General features: G+C 34.6%; 1 protein-coding gene across 1 annotated transcript in view; it reads left to right on the forward strand.

The window, feature by feature from the left end:
- Nucleotides 1–22,719, forward strand: part of LOC306951526 (connector enhancer of kinase suppressor of ras 2-like) — a gene marked incomplete at both ends in the record, with an annotated part of 166,738 nt that overhangs the window by 128,310 nt on the left and 15,709 nt on the right. Inside the window, 5 exon segments of the mRNA XM_079542036.1 lie at nt 4,853–4,887; nt 13,151–13,199; nt 15,828–15,876; nt 17,730–17,905; nt 18,715–18,788. Coding sequence (XP_079398162.1) covers nt 4,853–4,887; nt 13,151–13,199; nt 15,828–15,876; nt 17,730–17,905; nt 18,715–18,788 — 383 coding nt within the window.

Consider the following 22,719-nt stretch of genomic DNA (forward strand, 5'->3'; position numbering starts at 1 on the left):
AAACCTATGGTTCAAAACTACATTCCATATCTAGCAGCATAATTTCATGTGATTGGGTTTCCAGCTGTACCAGGGCTCTGTACATTGACTTTTCAGAAGGAGCTGCAGTACATTTTTCATGTCTGTGATCTTTTATACCAACTTCAGTACTACTAGCCTAAAATTCACTCTATCTTGTAATTTTTCTGTAATGAAATAGAATTCTGTTCTCTAAACTTTAGCATACAGTTCAAATGAGTGTCTCTTTAGCTGCTGTACATCTTGTGTAAAATTTAGATTGCTAGTATATAGCATTGCTAGTAAACAATTATTGAATAAAAAACCCTCAATTTCTTTAGAGTGCTGTATTTACGCTTAGTTTTTGAAGAAATTAGATCTTTTATTTTGGCTTTTTTGTTTCTTTGTTGTCTACATCTTTTGATGTTCAAGTTCAACCTCCTTTAAATTTCCTTTAAAAGGGTGGATTGATGAGGAGAAAGAGACTTCAGTCAATACAAAATACAGTCTATCAGTTGCTGTGCTTTGGCCTTTTGTGGATTTTTTTAAATTTATTACATGAGAAATCATTAGCCAAAGGACAGCCTGGTTTTAGATGCTCTCCTAGAGCACTTTTAAAATCTCATCTATGATCTGGGGTGTCATCTCTTTTAGATGTTTTTCCTAAAACGTTTAAAAATTTTGCTGCTGTCTATTACCTGTTATACACTTGTTATACACATTATATCCATAATGTAGAATATAATTAAAATTTCTGAGTGGATTTTTTTTTCTATCCTTAGTTACTTTTTCATCTATCACAATTTTTTTCAGCTTAAAAATTGAGTTCTTTGAATTTCACGTGTGTGTCTTGCACAAGATTATTTCCTGTCTCTATTATCTCACCCCTCAACAGGAGTGGAAGAAAAACCTCAAAGGCAGCTTTCATATTTTGCAGAGCATAGTAATTTTGCAAACGTTACGTCTTCAGTGGCTTAAGCATCAGCTCACTGAGCTAGAGAGATAAATAAAGCCCCTGGCAGCACGGCTACAGTTTCAGTTTTGAACAAGCATTCTGTAAAGAAATGCTTAGGATAATGAATATGTGAGTTCAGGAAGCAGCTGAAGAAGTAATTTTGGAGAGCATTAAATATTTGAGTATAGAAGAGCGGAGGAACAATATTTATTATAAAGGTAAAGGAAAACCTTTTATTTTGCTTTTGAATATATGCTATAACTAGATGGAATCTATTTCATTTGGTCATTGTAATTAGTAACTTTCATTATCAAGATATTCTACTCTTCTCCACAAGTAAACAAGTAAACAGTGACTTTTAAACACCTTCATAGTGTCTCTGCAGCTTTTTTTTCCTGTGATTTTATATCATTTCTTCACTTTTCAATTATTTATAGAAATTTCAGGTCAACAGTTGTTGAATTATTGCAGGTATAGACCTCATTCTCCTTCTATTTCTGCTTATGCAAATCTGAAGTAGATCCACTGAAAATTCTTGGAGCTACGTGAATACAAAGCTGACTTGAAAGAAGGCCAATAGTTGCCAGTGACCTGAATTTCACAGTGTTTGTGCTTTATAGTATGTGGCAGCATGGCGAGACTTGTTCTTCGTGAGCCTCCCACGTGTCTGCTACTCAGGAACGTGACATTTTAGTACGATGAAGTAAAGTTTAATTTGAGAACTAGGCTAAGGCAATTTGTTTTCCACATAACAGGAATTTAAGAAGAAACTGCTCACAAAAAAGATGCATAACACTGATGAAATTGCAGATAGAAGTCTGTCATATATGTGACTGTAAATATGTGTGCGTGCAATTGAATTGCACAAGGAAATTAATTGTAGCCATGTACACATTTATAAAAATGTCAGTGTGGGTTTTGCTGGTTTTACATATATGCTATCAGAAATCCTTTTATAAGGTTGACATTTCAAGTTAGCAGTGAGATTGCATTCAAACAACAGCTTTTTGGGGACAAAAATTTAGTCAAATAAAATGTCATCCACCTGTGTATGTATATAAATATGGAGTAATCCCTACTAAAGTAGCAATAGTAAGTGTGTCATTAATGAATTGGTTGGGAGCAAAGATTTTTTAAAAATAAATAAATTACTGAGAAAAACTTAGGCAGTCAGAAATAAGATTTAAATTGCTATTGATTGAATATATTTAAGAGAAATATCCTTTACGTACTCATATCAACTGTTTGCTCCTTCTGCCTATACAGCGATTTAGCAAAGTGCTAAATTGCAATGAGCTATTAATCATTAAGAATTTGCGTAATCGATGAGTAGTTACAGATTTTAATCTCTTTTCCTGCTATCATAGAGCCATTGTAAAATTTCCTTATGACAGACTATCCTTTAGTTAATTAGATTTTATTGTTCAACATTTATGAAATAGAAAATAAGACTTCTAGAAAAACATGTTTTAACAGAAACAGACTTTACTCTTGTTTCTATTTCAGTCTAATATATGCAAGTTCACAAAATGCAAACATTTGCTTGCAGTTACACTGACTGAATCTTTTTGTCAAAAGGAATCTTGAACACTGATCCAAAATGATCACCCATGGTACAGGTGCTCTTTGTGCATTATTTTGGAAGGAAGATTACAGAGCTGGACCGGAGATGAAAACAAGATAGCCAGTGTGGCTTGAACAGTGAAAAGTATGTTGGCCTTGTCAGGGAGTATGGGATGAATCCTATTTACAGAGAAAGAAAATAGATCCTGATCTGGAAGCACTTTAATTTTGGAGTAGCCTTAGAAAAGAAAGGCCTCTACCTATTAAGAATTAGAATAGGAAACAATTAAATGGACTAAATTACTTTCCTATTTTTAGTGGCCAAAAATTAGTAACACTATAAGGCAGAAGGATATGAGAAGAAAAACTACAAATCTTCTATGATGAATAAAATTTATTTTGGTAAAAGTAGCATGGGTAGCACTGCTGTCAAATTTCTTTTACTTGGTTGGCCGCACAATGTATTTTACTCGGCTGTTCTCACTATTTTCAGGGATGATCAGATCAGTTCATTCATATTTAATAGTGCATTAACAGCAGCAGAAATCTGACATTTATTATGCAGGATTTTACCAAAGCTCTTCAAACACATATTTTGCTGTAGCTGTATGCTGTTATCTCTCAGTCTGATTCAAGAAAATCTGGTGAATGTTTCCAGACTATGTTTTCATTCCTATAAGTAGTTTACACTTTAGATTTCAGGTATACTCTAAGGAGGATTAAGTCATTTATATCACTCAGTTTAAACAAGAAAACCTGTTAGCACTTTCTGTACTCAATTACTCAACAGAGAGCTCCTGTCATTGCCTAGATTTAATAAGGTATGTGGGAGACTTCCCTCCTTTTAACTGTGAGGACGCCATTTCAGTACTCTTCATCACCTACCTTATTGAAATGATCTTCCATATATTGTTTATAATTCATGGTTAACTTAGTAAAGAGGTCAGCTGCTGTAATAGCACGTATAAAACATTTCCCTATGTCCTGTAGGGATGCAAGCTTGAAGTCTATTGTAAAATATTTGTTTATAACTACAACTACAGTGTGTCAGAATAAGAGAGAGCATGATGGGCATTATAAGTGGGGTACTAGAATTTCATGACAATTAAGACAGGGACTGTTGCACTCTAGATGAAGACTAAAGGTTCTGCTCTGCTAAAATGTCTTTGTGATATCATGCTAGGTAACTAGCTTAATTTCATTAGATGTAGACAAACAAGACTTCTGAGAGATTAAAAATACTACAGCAACATAATTCCCTCTCTAATTTATTAACAGAATAACTTAATAATTTAAGGTTTTCTGGCTGTTTCCAGTGGCAAACCATCCACGAGTTATAGTAAAAATGTGATGGTAAAATATGATATATGATGATATCTGAGGTGAAGGAAGGAAGTGGCAAAATTAATATTTGTCCCCTGAACATTTCAAAACTTTATTTGAAATCTGTGTGAGTCAGACTGTATACTTTTCAGAGTCTATGGAGTTAAATGCAGACCCAGCAGACTTAAAAATAGAACCAGCAGACTTCCTGTCTTTAGTTATGTGAACTATGCAGCTAAGTTCTGTAACTATTTACTGAGGTCATATGAGATTAAATATTTTACAGTGTACCAAAAGTAGTGATGTTAAACCCCAGGCATTATACTTCTAAAAAAAGAATCTGCTTCCCATTTCGTTATTCAGAAAGGATTTAAAGTCAAAAATTTTTCAAGTGGCAATTTCTGCATTTCAAGATGAGAAACTGCTTTTTAGCTGTGGGAAAACTCCACCAGAGAGCTTGGTTTAAAATAATAGAGAGTTTGAATATTTTATTTTTAATCCTGAATCCTTGCTCCTAAAAGTGTTCAATTCCAAACTCCAGATAAACTTCAGTTTAGAAAATCAAGTTATGCAAAGCTATGCAAGCATGGTGTTAAAGAAAGATTTGATGACAGGTTTCTCATTATTTTTAAAATTCTCTACAGTTTTCTTCTGAAAGTCTATATTGCAATATTTTCCTTTACGTCTAACACATTCCAGAGCACGCATTCAAATTTTAACATTTTTGCAAACGTTGACCTTCTGACATTTTTAGCTCCTTGTTTTACTTAAGTTTGACTGCGTCATGCCATTAGCTGAAATTATTTGCAAGTAAGTTGCTTTAAACGTGATCTTCATTGTAGAATAACATCTACGTAGAAATTAATCTTTTCCATTTCTTTTCTCTTTGAGTTACGGAATGAGAAGTGTGATTTACTTCAGTGTTGTCTTCTACTACGGTCATCATGACGTTGAGTTCAGCAAAGAAGTGCATCTCTTTAGTGTTGCTTAATGCTATTTGTTTTCCTTCTACAGAGAGCAGGGGACACAGTCAGTGGAGATACTGAAAGGTAATTTCTTCTGTTATTTATGTATTTAAATAGATATAATTTATCTATGAATTACATGTACTTATTAATTCATAGAAACTCAGTTGCAATATTTGAGGAACAAATTTTCCAGCTTTAGTGAGAAAAGCATCAATATCTCTGAGCAAACATCATAACTCTTTCACCTCCTAACTTAAAATATGAAGATTAATTACACAGGTTGAATTTGCTTTATTTAAATGCTTTGCATGCAAAATTATTAAAAATTAAGAGGTGGAAAAAATGGTGCCAGTACAAAGTATGAGACTTCGCCTCTCAGTATTTAAAAAAATAATAATAATAATTTTTTTTTCCAGAATGACTCTGAGGATGAAAACTCAAATGTGTGTCTAATGTAATTTTTGAAAAGAGCAAGCAGAATTTTCTAATTAGCATATAATTCAGTATGCACAAAAGTTACTGTTTATAACTGTCTTAAATTTGATAAATTCTAAGAATGAGGACTGCTGTTTCTCTTACATTTGAATTTAATGAACTAATTCTAATGAATACTATTGTCATTTCTGTCTTCATTTCCTTCATATTTTATTTGATGATGTACCAGATACTTTAGTTTCATCAAATATGTCGTATTAAAAGATAAAGTTTGTATTATGACTATCATAGAATGCTGTAAATAAGGCTTGTTGCAGCGTGTACATGTGGATAATTATTTTTTTTAAAATCTTTTCATCCTATGTATGACCTAAACTTGTTAATGAAGTAAAACCCTGCTCTGAATACAAATAATTAATTCCTTTTCAGTGCTTCCATCAAGTATTTAAAACTGGCAATCTTCCTCAATGCTATACATTTCACTACATTATAGCTAGTATCCCGAGGTACAACAAGGATAGTTGTTCTCACTGTACATATGCCAATTATTTCAGAATTGTCAGCATACCTAATTACTCTGAAAGGACTGCACATGCTCAATGTGTCAGAGCATCCTTGGTAGACAGGACATAAATGTCTACCAGACTTCTACCGTATTTTCCATGAATATTTGGTTTAGGAAACTTTTGGAAATCTATTATGGCCCCAGACAAATTAATTTCTTTTATAGAGTGATTTTCCCTTTCTAATCCTTCTCCCATGGATTTTAAATTTCAAGTCCAAAATGTGACTGTTTCATATCTCTCAAAAATTTGAAAAATATTTTTAAGTGGCAGAATGATAGATGGGATCTGTCAGATAATTTTTATCCCACATATTAAAGTTTCGTTGGACAGGGAAAAGAGTTTCACATATTTGAATGAAGCAGCCTTGACTGTACAGTTGCTTCTGTTAGTTATGTGGTATGATCATTTTCACTTAAAAAAAAAAAAAAAAAGGAAAAAAAAGGGCCAAAAAGATGCTTTACAGGTAATAAAAATACAGCATACTGAAGGAAATGGTTGCAAAAAACATTAGTCAAAACCACACACTAGCCAAATGCCAAAAACAGATGTGTGTGAAATATGCAACTAGAGAATCTTGCTTACAAAATTCTTAAGATGAGTAGAATGCAAAGCAGATCTAGTAAGGTTTTTCAGGCTCGAGCAGAGGAAAAGGGACACATTTGTATATTACAACTGTTTGTTATTGTTTCAGGGCTGAGAAAGCAGTAATAATACATAATAATAATAATAATTAATAATAATACATCTAACCTGTAGTTGCTTCTCCAGCTGTTCTTCAAAACACCTATTTGCCCTTCTTAATTTTTATAATTTTAATACAGGAAAAACAAATCTAATAGGAAGCTTTGGTATCTATAGATTCAAGATGTGCATCTACAACACAGCCATGACACAGAATCATAAAATGCTTTAAGTTGGAAGGGACCTTTAAGATCATCTAGTTCCAACCCCCCTGCTATGGGAAGAAACACCTCCCACTAGATCATGTTGCTTAAAAGACCACATTGCTCAAAGATCAGGTTCCTCAAAGAGACATCATTACAGAGTTTTGAAGATCTTGCTAACCTTCTAACCATGCAGGCCTGCACGGCAAAGAGAAGGCCAAAAAGGATCGTATCATTCACTCACTGTCCAGCAGCTAGTTGAATAACCAGTTTTTAACACTACTGCTTATGACTACTTGCAATTTGTTTATACTTGGAAATATGGGTCAGGTTCTTTTCCATAAAGTGTTTTGTATTTTTAAATATTAATACTTAAAAATTGTTTCTATCATAACCTCAGTGGCTTTGGCGTATTTTGGAAATGATTTGTTTTATTTATTAATCCTAGAGAGAGAAAAAGAGACAAATTTTAGTCTGGATGTTGTTTTGTCAACTTGCATGCTCCTGTACTGCAGTCCAGCGACAGGACTGAAATAGCTGCCTGATGCCTAACACATCAAGTAATAGCCTGCAGCATCATTTTGGACCAGTATCTGAGCTAGTGTAGAACTGAGAAGAGATTTCAAATCTCACTGCAAAATACTCAGTAATTAATTTTCAATGAACATTTGCTCATTGTGGCATTAATGGAATGCATTAAGCTATGGAGATTTTAATAACTTAACTAGAAATCATGAATTCATTCAAAGCAGTCAAAGACAGGTTTCTGTGACCACATAAGTAGATCCTGGTTGCTACATGAATGTTCTTCTGAACCTACAATAAGGAAATGACACATAAGATACAGTACATTTCTGCACAAATGTATTTTCTTATGCACTTCTTTTAAATTTGTGCAATTACAGTGGCAAGGAATTTAACTAATCTATTTTAAAAGAACGTTCTTGGTACTTTAGAATAAATAATGCATCAGTGATAGATGCATTAGGGCAGAAATCAGGTCCCTCAGGCAGTATAACTGCTCAGTGTTGAAACAGAGAATTTTGAAGCATTGTCAGAATGACATGTTAAATAGAAAAGTATTTTTTTTCTGAGTCGTGTCAAATCTCTGAGGAATTTTGAATGGTATAAGGCCATATTTGTGGTTACTGGAACAGATACAGTTTTAAAAATATGTATTGTATACCACATAAATATCATAAGGAAAAATAAAAGAAAAAAAAAGTGGACTTGAAAAAAAAAAAAAAAGAATATTCAATGACCTTTCATTTTCCTGAAGTTATTTTTGTTGGCTTTAATCCTGAGCTGCAACCAGGATGTACTTGAAGCAATTTGGAATGTGAGATGAAAGTTGAAGAGACTTTTCCATGTTGCTTACATTTATAATTTTATTTGCCAAGTATACGCCAATTGAAAAAGAACAGGGTGACAGATATGCCATTTTCTAGTTGCTCTTAGCTCTGGATCAATGAAGGTGTTACTCAAGCATTGTGTTTTGAATATCCATGTATTTCTAGATATCTACTCGATAGCAGGGATTATGTTCAGATGCAGTGCATAATATTTAACCAGCAACTTCAAAATTCTCTCTTGACTCTTCTGTTAAGTAAACTTGAGATCCTATGTTTATGTAATCTTTTGAAAGAGGAGCCATCTTGTAGAGCGTCAGCAACAGAAGCTCTCAACATAGTCTGTGTGTTGACTGTGCATCAATAGGGACATTCCTGGCAGGTCTCCAGTCAGAATGATCAGAGGATATTAAATCACAGCAGTAGTAAAATGCACTACTTAACAGTTAATATCCATTTTTTTCTGTTTCAGAAGTAAGCTCTGGTGAATGGCCATGTTTTGTTTTTGTGTTTTTTTTTAACATACTGGAATCTTTTACTCATTAGGAAATCTTTACAGATTTGGATAGTCAGAATATAAGACAGATTGCTTTGTGTAGTTAAAAAATAAATACAAATAAAGAAATGAGTAGTGTATAAAATGATTTTCAGAACAATGGAAAATATATATTAGCAGTTTGTTATAACTAGAATCATTTTATATTGCTTCTAGTTTATAATTCTATCCATTACTGCCAGAACCCCCTTAATCAGGGGTTTAAGAAAGTCAACAGTATAGATTGTAACTATTCCAGATACCGAAGACTAAGTGAAAGGTAAGTACACTTCAAAAAAATTATTCTTTTTTCTTGACTATATTCATTGTCATCATTTTAATATTTATTATCCTATTACCTGTGGAGAAACCCAAATGATAGGAATCTAATAAGATATACCAATTTGCTCTGATAGTTTTAACTCGTGTAATGATGGATGTAGTGACTCTCAAGATATCCTATGAATGCTACGAACTAAAACACTCTTCCTTTCTAAAGTTTTGTGTGATATTTGAAGATCCATTGCTTCTATCTTTATATGGAAAAAAATGAAAACATGTTCCTGGAAAGGAAAAGAGGAATGTGGAGATGGTGTTCATAGTTGCACTTGTTTAATGGTGCTTAATAAATGAAGAACCATGTGACTTTTATTCACTAAAAAGGACTTTTTTGTATGAATAGAAAATGCAGGCTACTCATAAATCCAGCAATGCTCTTAAAAGGCTATCACTGCTCTGACAGCAAAAATGCAGAATTATAGCTCTATTCTGTTGTATTTCCACATTCTGTCTCAATAGGTGACAATTCTCAGCATTCAATAAAAATACCTCAGGTATAATGGTATACTCAGATTCTTGCAGCTTTTATCGAATACGTAAGACTGGAATATAGCCCTTCTGCTATCCCTCATACTTCTGATTTTACCATTCTAATCCATTATCGCTATTTTCTAATCATATAGTACTGTTCTTCATTTGAAATCCTCATTAGAAACCTTAGCAATTGATTGCACATTCATTTGCATATCTTTTAAGATGTGAGTTGGAAGCCACCGCGCTTACTCGAATCTTTTAAATTCTGTTTTGCTGCCACCTGTGTCACAGACATTCCCATTTTTTTCTTAGCTTGTTCCTAACCTTTCTACTTTAACTCTGTGTTCAGCATAGTGCATATTGAATACTGAGTCAGTATGCATGCAATACTGAGACTGGAGATAGATTTAGTTCTCACCTGTGCTTATTGCTTTTTACCTTTATTTTATATTTCTTAACTTTTTATACTTGTTTCAGTGTGCTTACAATGTGTGGGTAGGAGAATAATCTTTTTATCCATAGAAATTCCAGTATATGAGACAACAGCTAGGTAGAATATATAAAAACTCAGTTAATTTTTTACATTTCTATCAAACAGAAATCTCAGAAATCCATTTGAAGAAAAATGCATGAGAATAATCATTTTAGAATGAGTTTTACAACAAAATTAAACTTCATTTAAGTTTTTCAAAGTTTATTTGCTTGTACATTGCCTTTTTTGTATGTCATTATGCAATTACTGATTTTGCAAATATCTTGTAATAATTTATGTAAGTTGCTTCAGAAGCAATGCCTCCTATTTGTTACCATATAAACCACGACAGATACAAACACCACAACAGCACTACTGATAGAGCAAATTCTCAGCTACAAAATGCTGTTTTTCAACATAGTCATCATCAGTAGCTGCCCGTTTTTGTCAGCAACGAGGGCCTACATGCTGCAGTGGTGACCCCTGTTTCTGTTGCCACTACTGAAGCACCACCCACCTCCTCACCGTGCTCACATCCACTGTTTGGTCTCCAGAAACATCCAGCAAGTGTCAGTGAACATAATTCTTTCTGCATGGAGGAATTCAATTCCACCCCTTTGCTTCTCAGACATATTCATGTGAGATCTGCTCTGTCAGTCTGCCCCTCTGTTGCCAGCTGTCACGCGGCAACAAAATGCAGTGGGATATTGGTGGGAATGTTCAGCCTCCACTGCCATGCCACCAAAATCAGCCTGTAATGTTGTGGGCCAATATAATAAAATAAGAGGCATTAATTTCAGAGCAGCCCTGGTATTTAATTTGTTCTTTCGCTATGTTTGTGTAAGTTAATTATAACAGATTGGTTTTTCAAGTTTCTGGTTTATATCAAAACCAGTATTAAACATAGCCATGAAAACAAGCATTCATAAGAGAACTATTTGGCCTGGCTGTCATAACAATATCATTCCATTTGGCTTTTTCTCTCTCTTTATTCTTCTCTCTTTCACTTCTGTAACAACTGTTTTCCTTAAAAGAAAGGAAACCAACCATATGGTACAGATACAACCAACCAAACACGGTACAGATAAAGTGAAAAAAGTAGATGACATGCTAGGGTTCCTTTATGTCTAAATTAATTGGTTCTACCAGTTCCACATAGCGAATTTACTTGTCTGAAGAGAAGAAAAGGTCAGCATTTCTTCTTCTATTATCTGTGGATCTGAATATTTGAGGAATAATTTAAATTTGTGAAGAGTTTTAATGCATATAAAACCTTCTAAAAGAACCCTGCAAGACTGCAAAACTGTTTCCAAATAAAATTTACACTCATTGTACATTAGAATATGTATTCCTGACCTTTCAGTATATGTTAACTTTTGAAGAGCTTTCAGAAACCTGATTGCAGATAATTTCTATAACTACAAGATTGTTGCTGGTAAGTAGAGTCTATGATTACTGCAAGGAGATGCATTACAGTGTTTGCATGGAAGCAAATAAAACTTGACTAAGGACTTTTCAGATAAAAAGGCAGATGCATTGTTCATATTGTGTACTGGCTGAGAGAAAGAATAGAAGCATTGAAACTGACACTTTCCAGATGGGTCAAAGCCACGATTAAAGTAACAGACCAGAAAGCAGGGGGGAATGCCCAGCAGGATGGAAGTGCATTTATGGCATTCTCATAGGTAGACAGAAATGGAGCATTAATGACAAAATCTGCCTTGCAGCGGTTTGGGCTTCTGCCCATTCCTTTACCAAATGTTATAAGTTTAATCTCTCTGTTTTTCAGTTGTTTCTTTCAATCCTTGTAATCTACAGGCAGCTCAGAACTTCAAACTCTTAATTATTAACTTGTAATTTTAATGTTAATGTTATGCATCCCATCTTTTCACTGCAGTCTTGGGCATTTCTCTTTCCAACCTGATATGGACTACCGTAGTGTCAAGATGCTCATCATTATTCATACTCTGAAAAGAGACACTTTGTCCAGACCTTCTCCAGGGATGTAGAATTGAAACTGCACACAGCAATAGCCTTTCTATGCATTAAGCCACATACAGAGGTCTCTAAAACAGGGATACTGATGTTAAAAACTATAATGATTAAACTGTAGCAGCCAGTGGAGCCTACATCATGCTTAGTTGGGGAAAGTTCACTTGTTTGTATTTTGGGTTTTTTTTCTTGCTAAGAATTAGCTTTCATTATTTTCATCAAGATTGCTTCTGGGCTCATGAAAATTGGTTATTGGACTTCCCTACGACAACAAATGTAACTGTTGCATTCTACATTTGCCAGCCAAGAAGATACTGTTAGAATATTAATACTGCAAAAGTATTATGCTTTTCTGATGATCTAAAGAATCTTTCTTGAGCTAACTGCTAAATTGCTGTGGTCTTTATGAATTTCCTGTTTTTGAGAGCTTCTGAAGCATCAAAGAGAAGGTGGCAGGGAAGGAACTGCATAAAAGATCAGACTTTCCATACCTGGCAAGCATCTGACAGTCACGTCAAATTTAGCACAAGTTATGTATTTATTAATGTCTCAGTGTTTATAGATCTACTTAAGTACTGCTAAAGTTACATAGAATACCCAGAAAATCTCGGAGGAAGATGCTTATTTATCAAACCAAGGATAAATCAGATTTCTTCTGTAATGATATGGGAAGGAACCAAATTTGCAATATATAGAACTCATTCAAGTGTTTCCTAAATGTCACATTCAAATGTTCAAGTAAATATCCATATCCTACTACATTTTAAAATGTGAATGAGTCCTCAGACGTAGTTTCTAATTTATTTATTTGCATTTCTTTTTGTTGCTATTTGTTTGAAAATACTTGTTCATTCCTAGGTTAGTATAAACACTAGGAGTCCATTATACCTGTGGCAAATTCTGCTGCTGTACAAAATGTACAAATAAGAGTTAGCCCTGCAACAAAAAACTCTGATTTATATCTTCTAAGAATCATTGAAAGAGGGAGGAGCTGTATTGTTTGCTTTTGTGTTTTGGGTGATGAAATTCAAGTATGTTCAGCTAGTTATTGAGATGGACGTTCTGAGATGATTTGTCTTTTAGAGTCAGAATTCTGAGAATAACTTTATGTTTTTGAATAACATTAACAAAAGTCATTGAAAATAATGTGCCTCATATTTTAGGTGCTGCATTTTAGATAACTTTGAAAATGCAAATATATCTATAGGAATGCATTTAGAAATGCATTTGTGAGTTTGTTATTATTCAGAATATTATTTCCTGTTGTTATTTGACATCTTTCTTCCTGTCTCTCCCAGATATGCTAGTTCTGCCATTGACCGTCAAGGAAGTACATCCATGAGGAAGGTAAGGATTTACAAAAGAAAGCAAAAGCCTAAGGATAATTTCTAAATTCAGAGTAGTATCTACTGCAACCACAGTTGACTGAAGTGCATGCAGTACTTTTGGTTAAGTTTAATAGAAACCGTATTAGATCCACTAAGGGATGTATTAGTTTTGGAAGGAGAACTGTAGTAAACAGCTACTAATTTGGAGAGGGACATCTTCCAAAGATGTTCTAAAGGAAAAGAAAATTTTAAAAGCTCTTAAGATGTGTGAATAATACATGTACTCTGACAAGGATTTTTATTATCTAGATTTTCAGTGTTTCATAGTGCCCATTTTAAAGGTCTTTAACAGAAAATATCTAGACGTCTTAGTCATTTTTTATTTTGTCAAGTATTTCATTAAAAGGACAAACAATGCAACCTTCAGTTATAGAGTATCTTTTCTTCACTCTGACAAGACTTCTTTTGCTAAGTGGATAAGCTGTAATCTGCTGTAAGCTAACAGATGTCATTCTGCCTCCCAAGGATTCACACAGTGATGTTAAGGATTCACACAGCAATGTTCAGTATCAGTGACCATAGCAGAAGACATATAACCAAGTATTCTGCAGTTTTCCTCTACCTGCCAATCCCTACCTTGTGTGCTGCCTCCCTTGAAAAGCACTTAAACCCATTGCAGTTCCTTGGGTTCACAGTAATACAACTAATCTAATAGACATAACATGAAAAGAGCACTACGTGCTCCATGATTTGTGTATTTTGTTCTATGAATGCACCAGTTGCTATGTTCTGAACTTGTTAAAGTTTTCCTCAAAATCGCAGAGGTATGTGCTACCAGGCTTGCATCAATGACTTAGTTCCTTTCATCCTGACACGTGACTGAAGATCTAGTTCTCCGGGGCATTTTTAAAATGAAACCTAACTTTTCATTCGGTGATCCTGTGACACCTAAACAGCATTCTTTCTGCTTCACTGTGAATGTACTGAGGTCTCACTGATTCAACTTCAAATAGCAGAGATTCAATTCTGTCACCATTTTTCCACGGTGTGCTTCTTGTTGACTGAGATGGGGGTAGGGACATGCGTTTTCTGTAACATTCTGCTTCACATTGTGGTTTTGAGTCAGGAGGTTAAATGCGTACAACCATGATGTGTTCTCCAGTCATCAGCCTTTTTCCCGTAGCAACCTTGACTCACACTAAGTTGCAAGTTGTTTACCACAAAGTTAATTATAAGTTAGTTTCTTTCTCTCTCAAAATATGAAGCTTGAATTGAATGCAAGTTAGCAGTGCTAGTTAAACCTTTGTTTGCACAAGTCTTTCACTTTCTCTAGTTTTCCTGCTTTTAATACATTGCATATATGCACACACAATGCACAGTGAGATTAAGTAACTTACATTTTTGGAAGAGCAAATATTTTCAGTTCTTGTTTTGCTATACTTGAACTTTATTTTTAAAACTGTTATACTGACTGATACATACCACTTTCTGGGGTGTATTCTAAAGCAGGTATCCTTCTGCTGTTCATTTTCTTGAAGTTCTGTAATTAGAATTTTCAGATGTGATTAGATTTATAGAATTCTACCTCACTGAAGTATTTTTTTAGCCTAAATTGTGAAAATTTTTGGTGATTTTTATTGCAGAAACAGAAACCTGTGCTATGCTAATGCATTTCTGTGCGGAGAGAAGAAGGCTGAACAGGTTGTTTCAGTCACAGTCACCACAGAAGCCCAGTTGGGCAAAATGACTGGTTCTGCTGGTGGGGCTTATAGTACATTAATAAAAAATCAGTTTTGCTGTGCATCTTTAATACTTTCTCATGGACTTAGTTCTGTTCTTCTATTTCCTGATTGTTTTTAACTATGTTTCCTATAGTACAGGAACAAGCATTAATCTTTCTGTCTTCTGTAGTTCTTGAAAAAATAGATAAATCTGCAACTGATGCTATGCATGTACACTTACAGAGCTTGTCACCTGTCAGACATGCAAGCTGGTGTTCTCCAAGCCAACTCTCCCAAAAATAAGGAAGTGTCTGGCGTTAGTAGTGTAAGCTGGCTGTTGTTACAGGAGGGTTACAAATAGTCATAATGTGTGCAGAACAACTCCTTCCCCCTTTATTCTTATTTTAAACTAAACTTTGCCTGTATCTTGCAGATAGTTGGGGTCCTGTTTTCAGATGTATGTTTCTTATAGTGCTTAAATTGAAGTCTTCCATTCTAATTTCTTGATAATAGTTTATTACTGTTAGCTATAACCCTCAGTTATTTTAATTTTATGATATTTACTCTTAAGACATTGTTTCAGAGTTGCTGATAAAAACTTTGTCACAAGCATTTGTTTTTTGAGCGTAGTAATGCACTAGTTTATATCCTCAGTTTTCAAGTTACTGCATATCCATTTGACCAAAGAATCCTAATGATTTGATTGCAAGAAGTGTAATTAATAAAAGAAAATATGAGATTTTAATTAGTAGCCTTACCACTGTTTTCTCTATGATGTTTATAATAGTAATAAAAAGAAATAAAAATAAGATCCTATGATAACTAATCCTAAGATAACATGGCAGTGGTAGTAAAAGCTTTTCATGTTAGTGCTATTACCTGCACCAGTTTTTTATAATCCTTTTTTTTCCTTTTCTTTCTTACAGTCATTCCATTACGCTTCTCTCAGGGTAAAATCCAGAAAATGGCCAAAAGGTAACTTCTTCAGATTAACATTCTGAAAGCAGAAAATGAGAGTTCTTAACTGATAATAAGCACTGTTGATCAAATGCCAAAGTTCATCTTAATTTCAATATTTCTAAATTTGATAGTAAATACCAAAGTAAATAAACAAATGTTTTAAGCAAATGGTATCCTGGGGTCCATCAAAAGAGGGGTGGCCAGCAGGGACAGGGAAGTGATTGTCCCCCTCTACTCTGCTCTTGTGAGGCCCCATCTGGAAAACTGCGTCCAAGTGTGGAGCCCCCAGTACAAAAAAGACAGGGAGCTGTTGGAGAGGGTCCAGAGGAGGGCCACGAAGATGATCAGGGGACTGGAGCACCTCCCCTATGAGGACAGGCTGAGGGAGCTGGGCTTGTTCAGCCTGGAGAAAAGAAGGCTGTGGGGTGACCTTATTGCAGCATTTCAGTGCCTAAAGGAGGGAGATTTAGGTCGGACATCAGGGGGAAATTCTTTACCCAGAGAATGGTGAGGTACTGGAACAGGCTGCCCAGAGAGGTTGTGGATGCCCTGTCCTTGGAGGTGTTCAAGGCCAGATGGGTGGATGGATGGGGCCCTGGGCAGCCTGGTTTAGCAATAAACATGGAGGTTGGTGGCCCTGCATGTGGCAGTGGGTTGGAGATTCATGATCCTTGAGGTCCCTTCCAACCCTGGCCATTCTGTGATTCTGTGATTCTGTAAGGTAGCATAGATATAATGTTGCTAGACTCAGTGGTAAAATTTCTCTGACTTAGCAGAAAAGTAGTCTTTGTATATTTTGCTCTGATTTTTTTTTCTATTCATAGCCCGTTTGAGACTGTTAAAGCAATAAATTGAAGAAAATTAGTTACGGCGTAATAAATTCATTTCAATTTATATGCAGTGAAATCTTTATTGTCATGTTTTAGTGTCCTAAAAAAATTTTCCTTAATTTCTACCAGACAATTTTAATGCTTCAAACTAGGCATAGCACAGTACAATATTCTAATAAGAGCTAAATATTAAAAGCTTGACTGGGGAATGTTGAAGAACAAAGGATGATCTTTTGATGTCATCTGTACTTCTTAATTGTTTCACATTTGTAGCTTAAATATAATTATTGTAGCAATGCAGACTTGATTTTTCACAGAAAAAAAATGTCTGAGATTTAAATGAAATTTCCTACAAGATCTTTTTAAGGAAAAATGGTACCGTAACTATGAAAACTGTTCTTGCTAATGCAAGAAAAATTGCAAAAGACACTAAAATTTTAAGCCTTTTAATTAGAATATGTTGAAATAGAACAACAACAAGAAGAAAGACAACAGCAAAATAACTAACAAATAAAACCCGATACCTTTCATGATACTGTTAATTCAAACTCGATCCAAGGGGGTTAAAATAGTATTGTGCCATTAAATTCAGTACAGGGGAAATGTAGATGTGCATTTTTATATGAATATGGATTTCTCTTTCTTATAGACTATACTGACTATGAAAAATGAGCTAAAAATCTTCCAAAATTTGACAGGCCTCCTAGTGCAAATAGTAGTTAACAGAAGATACGGAGAAAGTAGTGTTTACAACCACATACAGATTATGTTTATTTAAATGAGTTTCAGGTTCAGGACTAAATGAAGTATGTTTTTTGTTTAGAAATGATGATGACCATCCTAATCAGTCCTAAGAGAAACAGATCCTCTAAAGATTAAATAAGCCATTACATAAAAAGGTTTTTTGTGTTGTTGTATTCATGCAGAAACCAAAATTGTAGAGCATTTAAATTGATTCATCATTTAAAATTAGTAACGTGGTCATATTGAGAAGGATAGCATTCAGAGAGATGTCTCATACTACCGTTGTGTTCTCAGGGAGCTCTCTGACGAGTGGAAGCAGAAGACGAATTTCCTGCAAAGATTTGGGGCATGGAGATTGTGAAGGCTGGCTGTGGAAGAAAAAGGATGCCAAAGGTTACTTCACACAGAAATGGAAAAAGTACTGGTTTATTTTGAAGGATTCTTCCTTGTACTGGTACACAAACCAGAATGTAAGTATACTCTGTGTTTGGAGAAAGCCTAAATAAAATCTTAACTTTTATCATTCTTTTGAGTAAAGTCTGTAAATATTAGAGAATAGCCACTTTAGTTGCCATGTCTGGTTCACTTGAACTTATTTTTGAATTTTTGAATTCTTTAAAGTGGAAGGCCAAGCTTAATAAAAAGCAGAGGTGCATTGTTCTCTTAAAGTTATGAATATATCAGTAGTTAATATTCTTCCAAGTTAGTATTTGTTTGGACTAATACAATGCTTACATTCAGCCTGTGTTTTTCAACAGTCTGATTGATGTTACTGTATCTCCTTGCTTTTTCAGGCAAATTACTTCAGGAGAAGTAAAAAGTGACAAGAAGTACTTTCTAGTTATTACTTTTCCATTTAAACACCAGTGAGCTCACTGTAGGAACCAGAAGGACAGATCATTTGTACAAACGTGGCTTTAACGCAAAACATTTTCAATGTTCAGACCATAAGAAGAAAAAACTGAGATTTTTTTTGATGATATTTGTTAATATCCTGAGTGCTACAGTAGGTGCTTTATCTGGCACTAACAGGTTTTGTGTAGTCGTCAACAAAGGGAATTTAGGATGACTGCAGCTCCTTTAAGAAGCAGTCAATTTACTTCATAAAAATTTCATAAAAATCAAGAAAACTAAATGTTCAATAAAAACATCTTAGGGAAAATATGTTGAGCATTTCAGTTGGTTGGGTGATTGCTGTTTGTATAAGACATAAATGGCTACTGCTTGTTTCTCTTCAGCTGTGTGTTCTTCCTCAGTACCACTTCTTTCCTTTTGATAGGATGAAAAAGCAGAAGGATTCATTAGCTTGCCTGAGTTCAGGATAGACAGAGCAATTGAATGCAGAAAAAAACAGTAAGTAATGTGTCAATTATGCTTTTAAATTCAAGGATTGCTCTTGGAAGTATATTATATATAGTAGTAAAAACTCCAAAATCCTTGAAATCTGTAAGCAACACATCATTAAGCCCACCTAAACTTTAGTGTTTCTCTTCATTTTAAAAGATGCAACTTAATGTAAATTCTATGAGCCATCTTACAAAAAAAATGGATAATGCTTTCATCAACTTTCCAGATAGCCAAACTCCAACTTTAGTTAAATAAATTCAGGGGAAAAAAAAGTGAATGCTTTAGCCAACAGGTAAAACATTCTTAGGTTCAGGATAGTCTTCAGGATAAGAATCAAATGTGCAAGAATTACCATAGGAAATGTCTTAAGAAATAGCATAGCAAGAGCTGGTGAATATATAAATATGTATTTATATATCCAATATTGAGTTATTCTCAACTGCTAAAATATTTAGGTTCCAAATACAAAATGAACACTGTGTTTCAGTCTTTCTGCTTCTTATGTGCATGTTTCTGCTATTGCATTTTGTTCCCAGTAAACAGCATGTGTTAAACATTGCCACATAATTAATAACAGGCACTGTTTTCAGGCAGTGTTGGGATTAGAATTCATAGCTGTCAAACAGTAAGTTGAATAATTGTAATGCTTTGAGACTAGTAGCTCTCCAGTATCTCCTGAATATTTGCAGGCAGCATATAGATTTTTAAAACTTGCTACCCTCAGGAGCTATAGAGAATAGCTTGAAGATACTCTTAATAAAGCTATTCTAGTTATCACTAAGCATCTTGAATTTTTGTCATGCTTTTCTGATGACTAAATTTGGTTTTGGTCTGTAGGAATACATCCTACAACTACGAACATGTGCACAAGAAAGTACAGAAGATGTGGATTACAGTAGAGGCTGCTGATTAGCAAATAGAATCTCTTCAATTGCTTGTTCTTGTCTGAAGGTGTTATTACTGTCTGAGAAGATGACAGTGCAATTTATACTTATGATACTTCTTTCAACTGAGACTATCACTGAAGAAATTATACGTGAACTGAACACTATAAATTCCTCTGTGGAACAAGTAGATATTAATAATAATATTGAACAAATATACAGGAAAAAAATATGCTTTTGTTAAAACACTTAGCAAATTTCAGTGAATTAACATAGATTTAACAGAGGATCATTGTACGCAGCTAGGAATAGCTTCCAGAGCTTTAATCTTCGCATTTCTTACAGAGCAATTTCTGTAGGGTATATGCACAGAAAAAGTCTGATTAACTAAAACTTTGAATACTACTGAAAGCTGAGTACCTCCAGGCTTTGAATACTTTCAAAAAGACGTAGGTCCAGGGGTAAAAATATAATGAAGATGTTAATAGTACTCCCATTGTTCACTGAACAGAATTTTCCTTTGATTTCTTCCTGAGCTATCATTTACATATTTGCCCTACCATAAAAACCGCATGTTACACTTGCTACTCTTTTACCAGCTTTTCCAAAGACTGAAAAGGAAGCACGTATGGTCTTATATTCACTTACATTTCAGTATATCAGGTATATGTGAATGGCAGGCCCTGCTTGTGTTACAGCTCTAATTCATGGCCTCTATGAGTGCACTGATAAAGCACTTATCGATTCTCTTTGGTGTTGCCTTACTGAGGACAGGACTGAGCATGATTGATATTGCCTGCTTCTGCTGAGATGCTAATGGTTCTGGTGAGCCTGGGGACAAAGTTCTGCAACCTAATTCTTCTGCATTCCTTTTGCAAATGAGGTGATGGTGACCCATTCTAAATAGACATAATCTAGAAAAGCTCATTTTTGTCTCTGTTGGACTACAGTGGAAAACTTCAGCTAGGATTTTGTTGTCTCCTTTTAAGAGAGCTAGGGAAATATTTTGTAGGATCTGTTCTTGCTTCTTTCCACTTAAGAATATATTTGTCATGTAATAATATTTCTTAGTAGGTGTTGTAATATAACCTGTTCCACTGCAAGCTTGTAATATGGAAATATAAGTCTGATTGTGTCCTTACTTCTGTATCATTGAGCTCATTTTAACAGTTCAAAAATTAGTAAAGCTCAGTTAAAAAGGATGTTTAAGAAACATAATTCTTTCCTATTTTTTAGGTAGGCTCTTGCACTTTTACATAAATTAAAACTTTCTGAAAAAGCACTTAGTTTCCCAGTGCATAAAAGAAGCCCAGCAAAATTCGTATTAGGTTTCTTTCAGTTCTCTCAAAAAATCTTCATGGCACCCAGCTTCGATTTCTCCTCAAATCTGTCTTATTTTCAGAGCCAAGATTGTGAGATATTCAAAGAAGAAGAGTTACCCTTTTGAACAAAAGAATTTGAAGTCTTTCTAGAATAATGTCCTTTATTTTTAGATTTTAGATTGTCTTATCCAACGTTCTATCAGATGGGAAATCAGATGGGAAAAGTGTTACAGTGTGGCTGTTACTGATGTCCGTAGTGTACACTGAATGCAATAGTGTTAAGAAAGCTTTGATTAAAATATATGGTCATTGAATGCATTATCTGGTATGGTTTGATGATTTGCCTCACTAATGCATTTAATGAAGGTACTCTGATTATTATATGAATCATGGCATTATCTCAGACTGGTTTAGCTCCCCAGGCTATATTTGGATGTGGAATGACCTTGCCCCTGCTAGAGGTGCTTTCTTGTTTTCACGCTGATAAACTTTCCATTGCTTTTGGGCAAAGCCTGCATCTTCATGATGTAGAATGATCATATTGTATTAGAAATTTTGGTTAGTTAAGTTTTTATGTGTCATAACATGAATATCACATTATTTTTCAAAGATATTTATAATGTCCTGTGGTGATGCTGTTCCACAAGATTAATGGAAATAAGAATATAATGGCTAATTTATTGTCTGAACTTCCAAAAATTTAAGAAGTGACCATTTAGGTTGTCAATTCAAGTTGAAACAATGCAGCCAGAATTCTGTATAAAATATATGTAGACATCAGATTATCTTAGAAGTTGATACAGATTCAGTAATTTTTATTTTTGTTTTCTGATAATTTTGCAATATCTATTATGTGCTACAGTGCCTGAAATAGCAGGGAACTTGATCTAAACGAGTAGGATGTTGTTCTCAGAGCAGCATTCCCAGAAATTGGAATACACCTCTGGCCCCACATTAGATGACAGAAAAAAGGGGAGAAGAGTTGATGCACTCAAAAGCAGAGCTGTCATTTGGGTGGATCTACACAGTCCGGGTAAATGGGTTGACAAGGGCCTTACGAAATCCATCAAGGACATTGCAAAGTTCTGCACTTGTGAATGAGCAGAGCCCTGCAGGGAGCTTACTGGCTGGGGAATGACTCTTCTGAAACAGGCCTGGCAGTCTTGGTAGATAGCAAACCAAACGGCACTCACTGTGCAGTGCTCCAAAGAAACCAAAGGTAAAAACACAGATATCATTCTTCTACATTATTCGTTTTGTCCACACGTATAGAATTATTTCTCAATCAATAAGTTCTGTCAAACTTATTTCCAGTTTTTAATGATAGTGTGTCTTAAAGCTTCTCAAGTAAGAGTCTTTGTGACACTCCTGGGAGATGGATGTATTGTTGTCCTTTGCAGCCCAGAAAGAGAACTGCAGAACATTTACAAGTTTCCACAGACCTGGGATCCCCAGTTCATTAAAATAAAAACCCGTTTACTTCAGAGTATGTAATATATAATAGTACAGAATTATGGCATATTTTGCTCACCTTTTAAGTGAATTTAGGAATATATATATAAAAAAGATATTAATGAACATTTATGTAGTAAAGCAGAACATGAGAACTTTTGCAAAACAAGTCCACGCTGTACCTTAACTGAGGAAGGGCTCCTGTGAAAATATAGTATTCAATTTTATAGTTGCAGACTGTATCACATTACATGAGCATAGTGGAGACGAATTTAAGGT

This window comes from Tetrao urogallus (assembly GCF_951394365.1).
Source record: "Tetrao urogallus genome assembly, chromosome: 13".
In the NCBI taxonomy this organism is placed as follows: Eukaryota; Metazoa; Chordata; class Aves; order Galliformes; family Phasianidae; genus Tetrao; species Tetrao urogallus.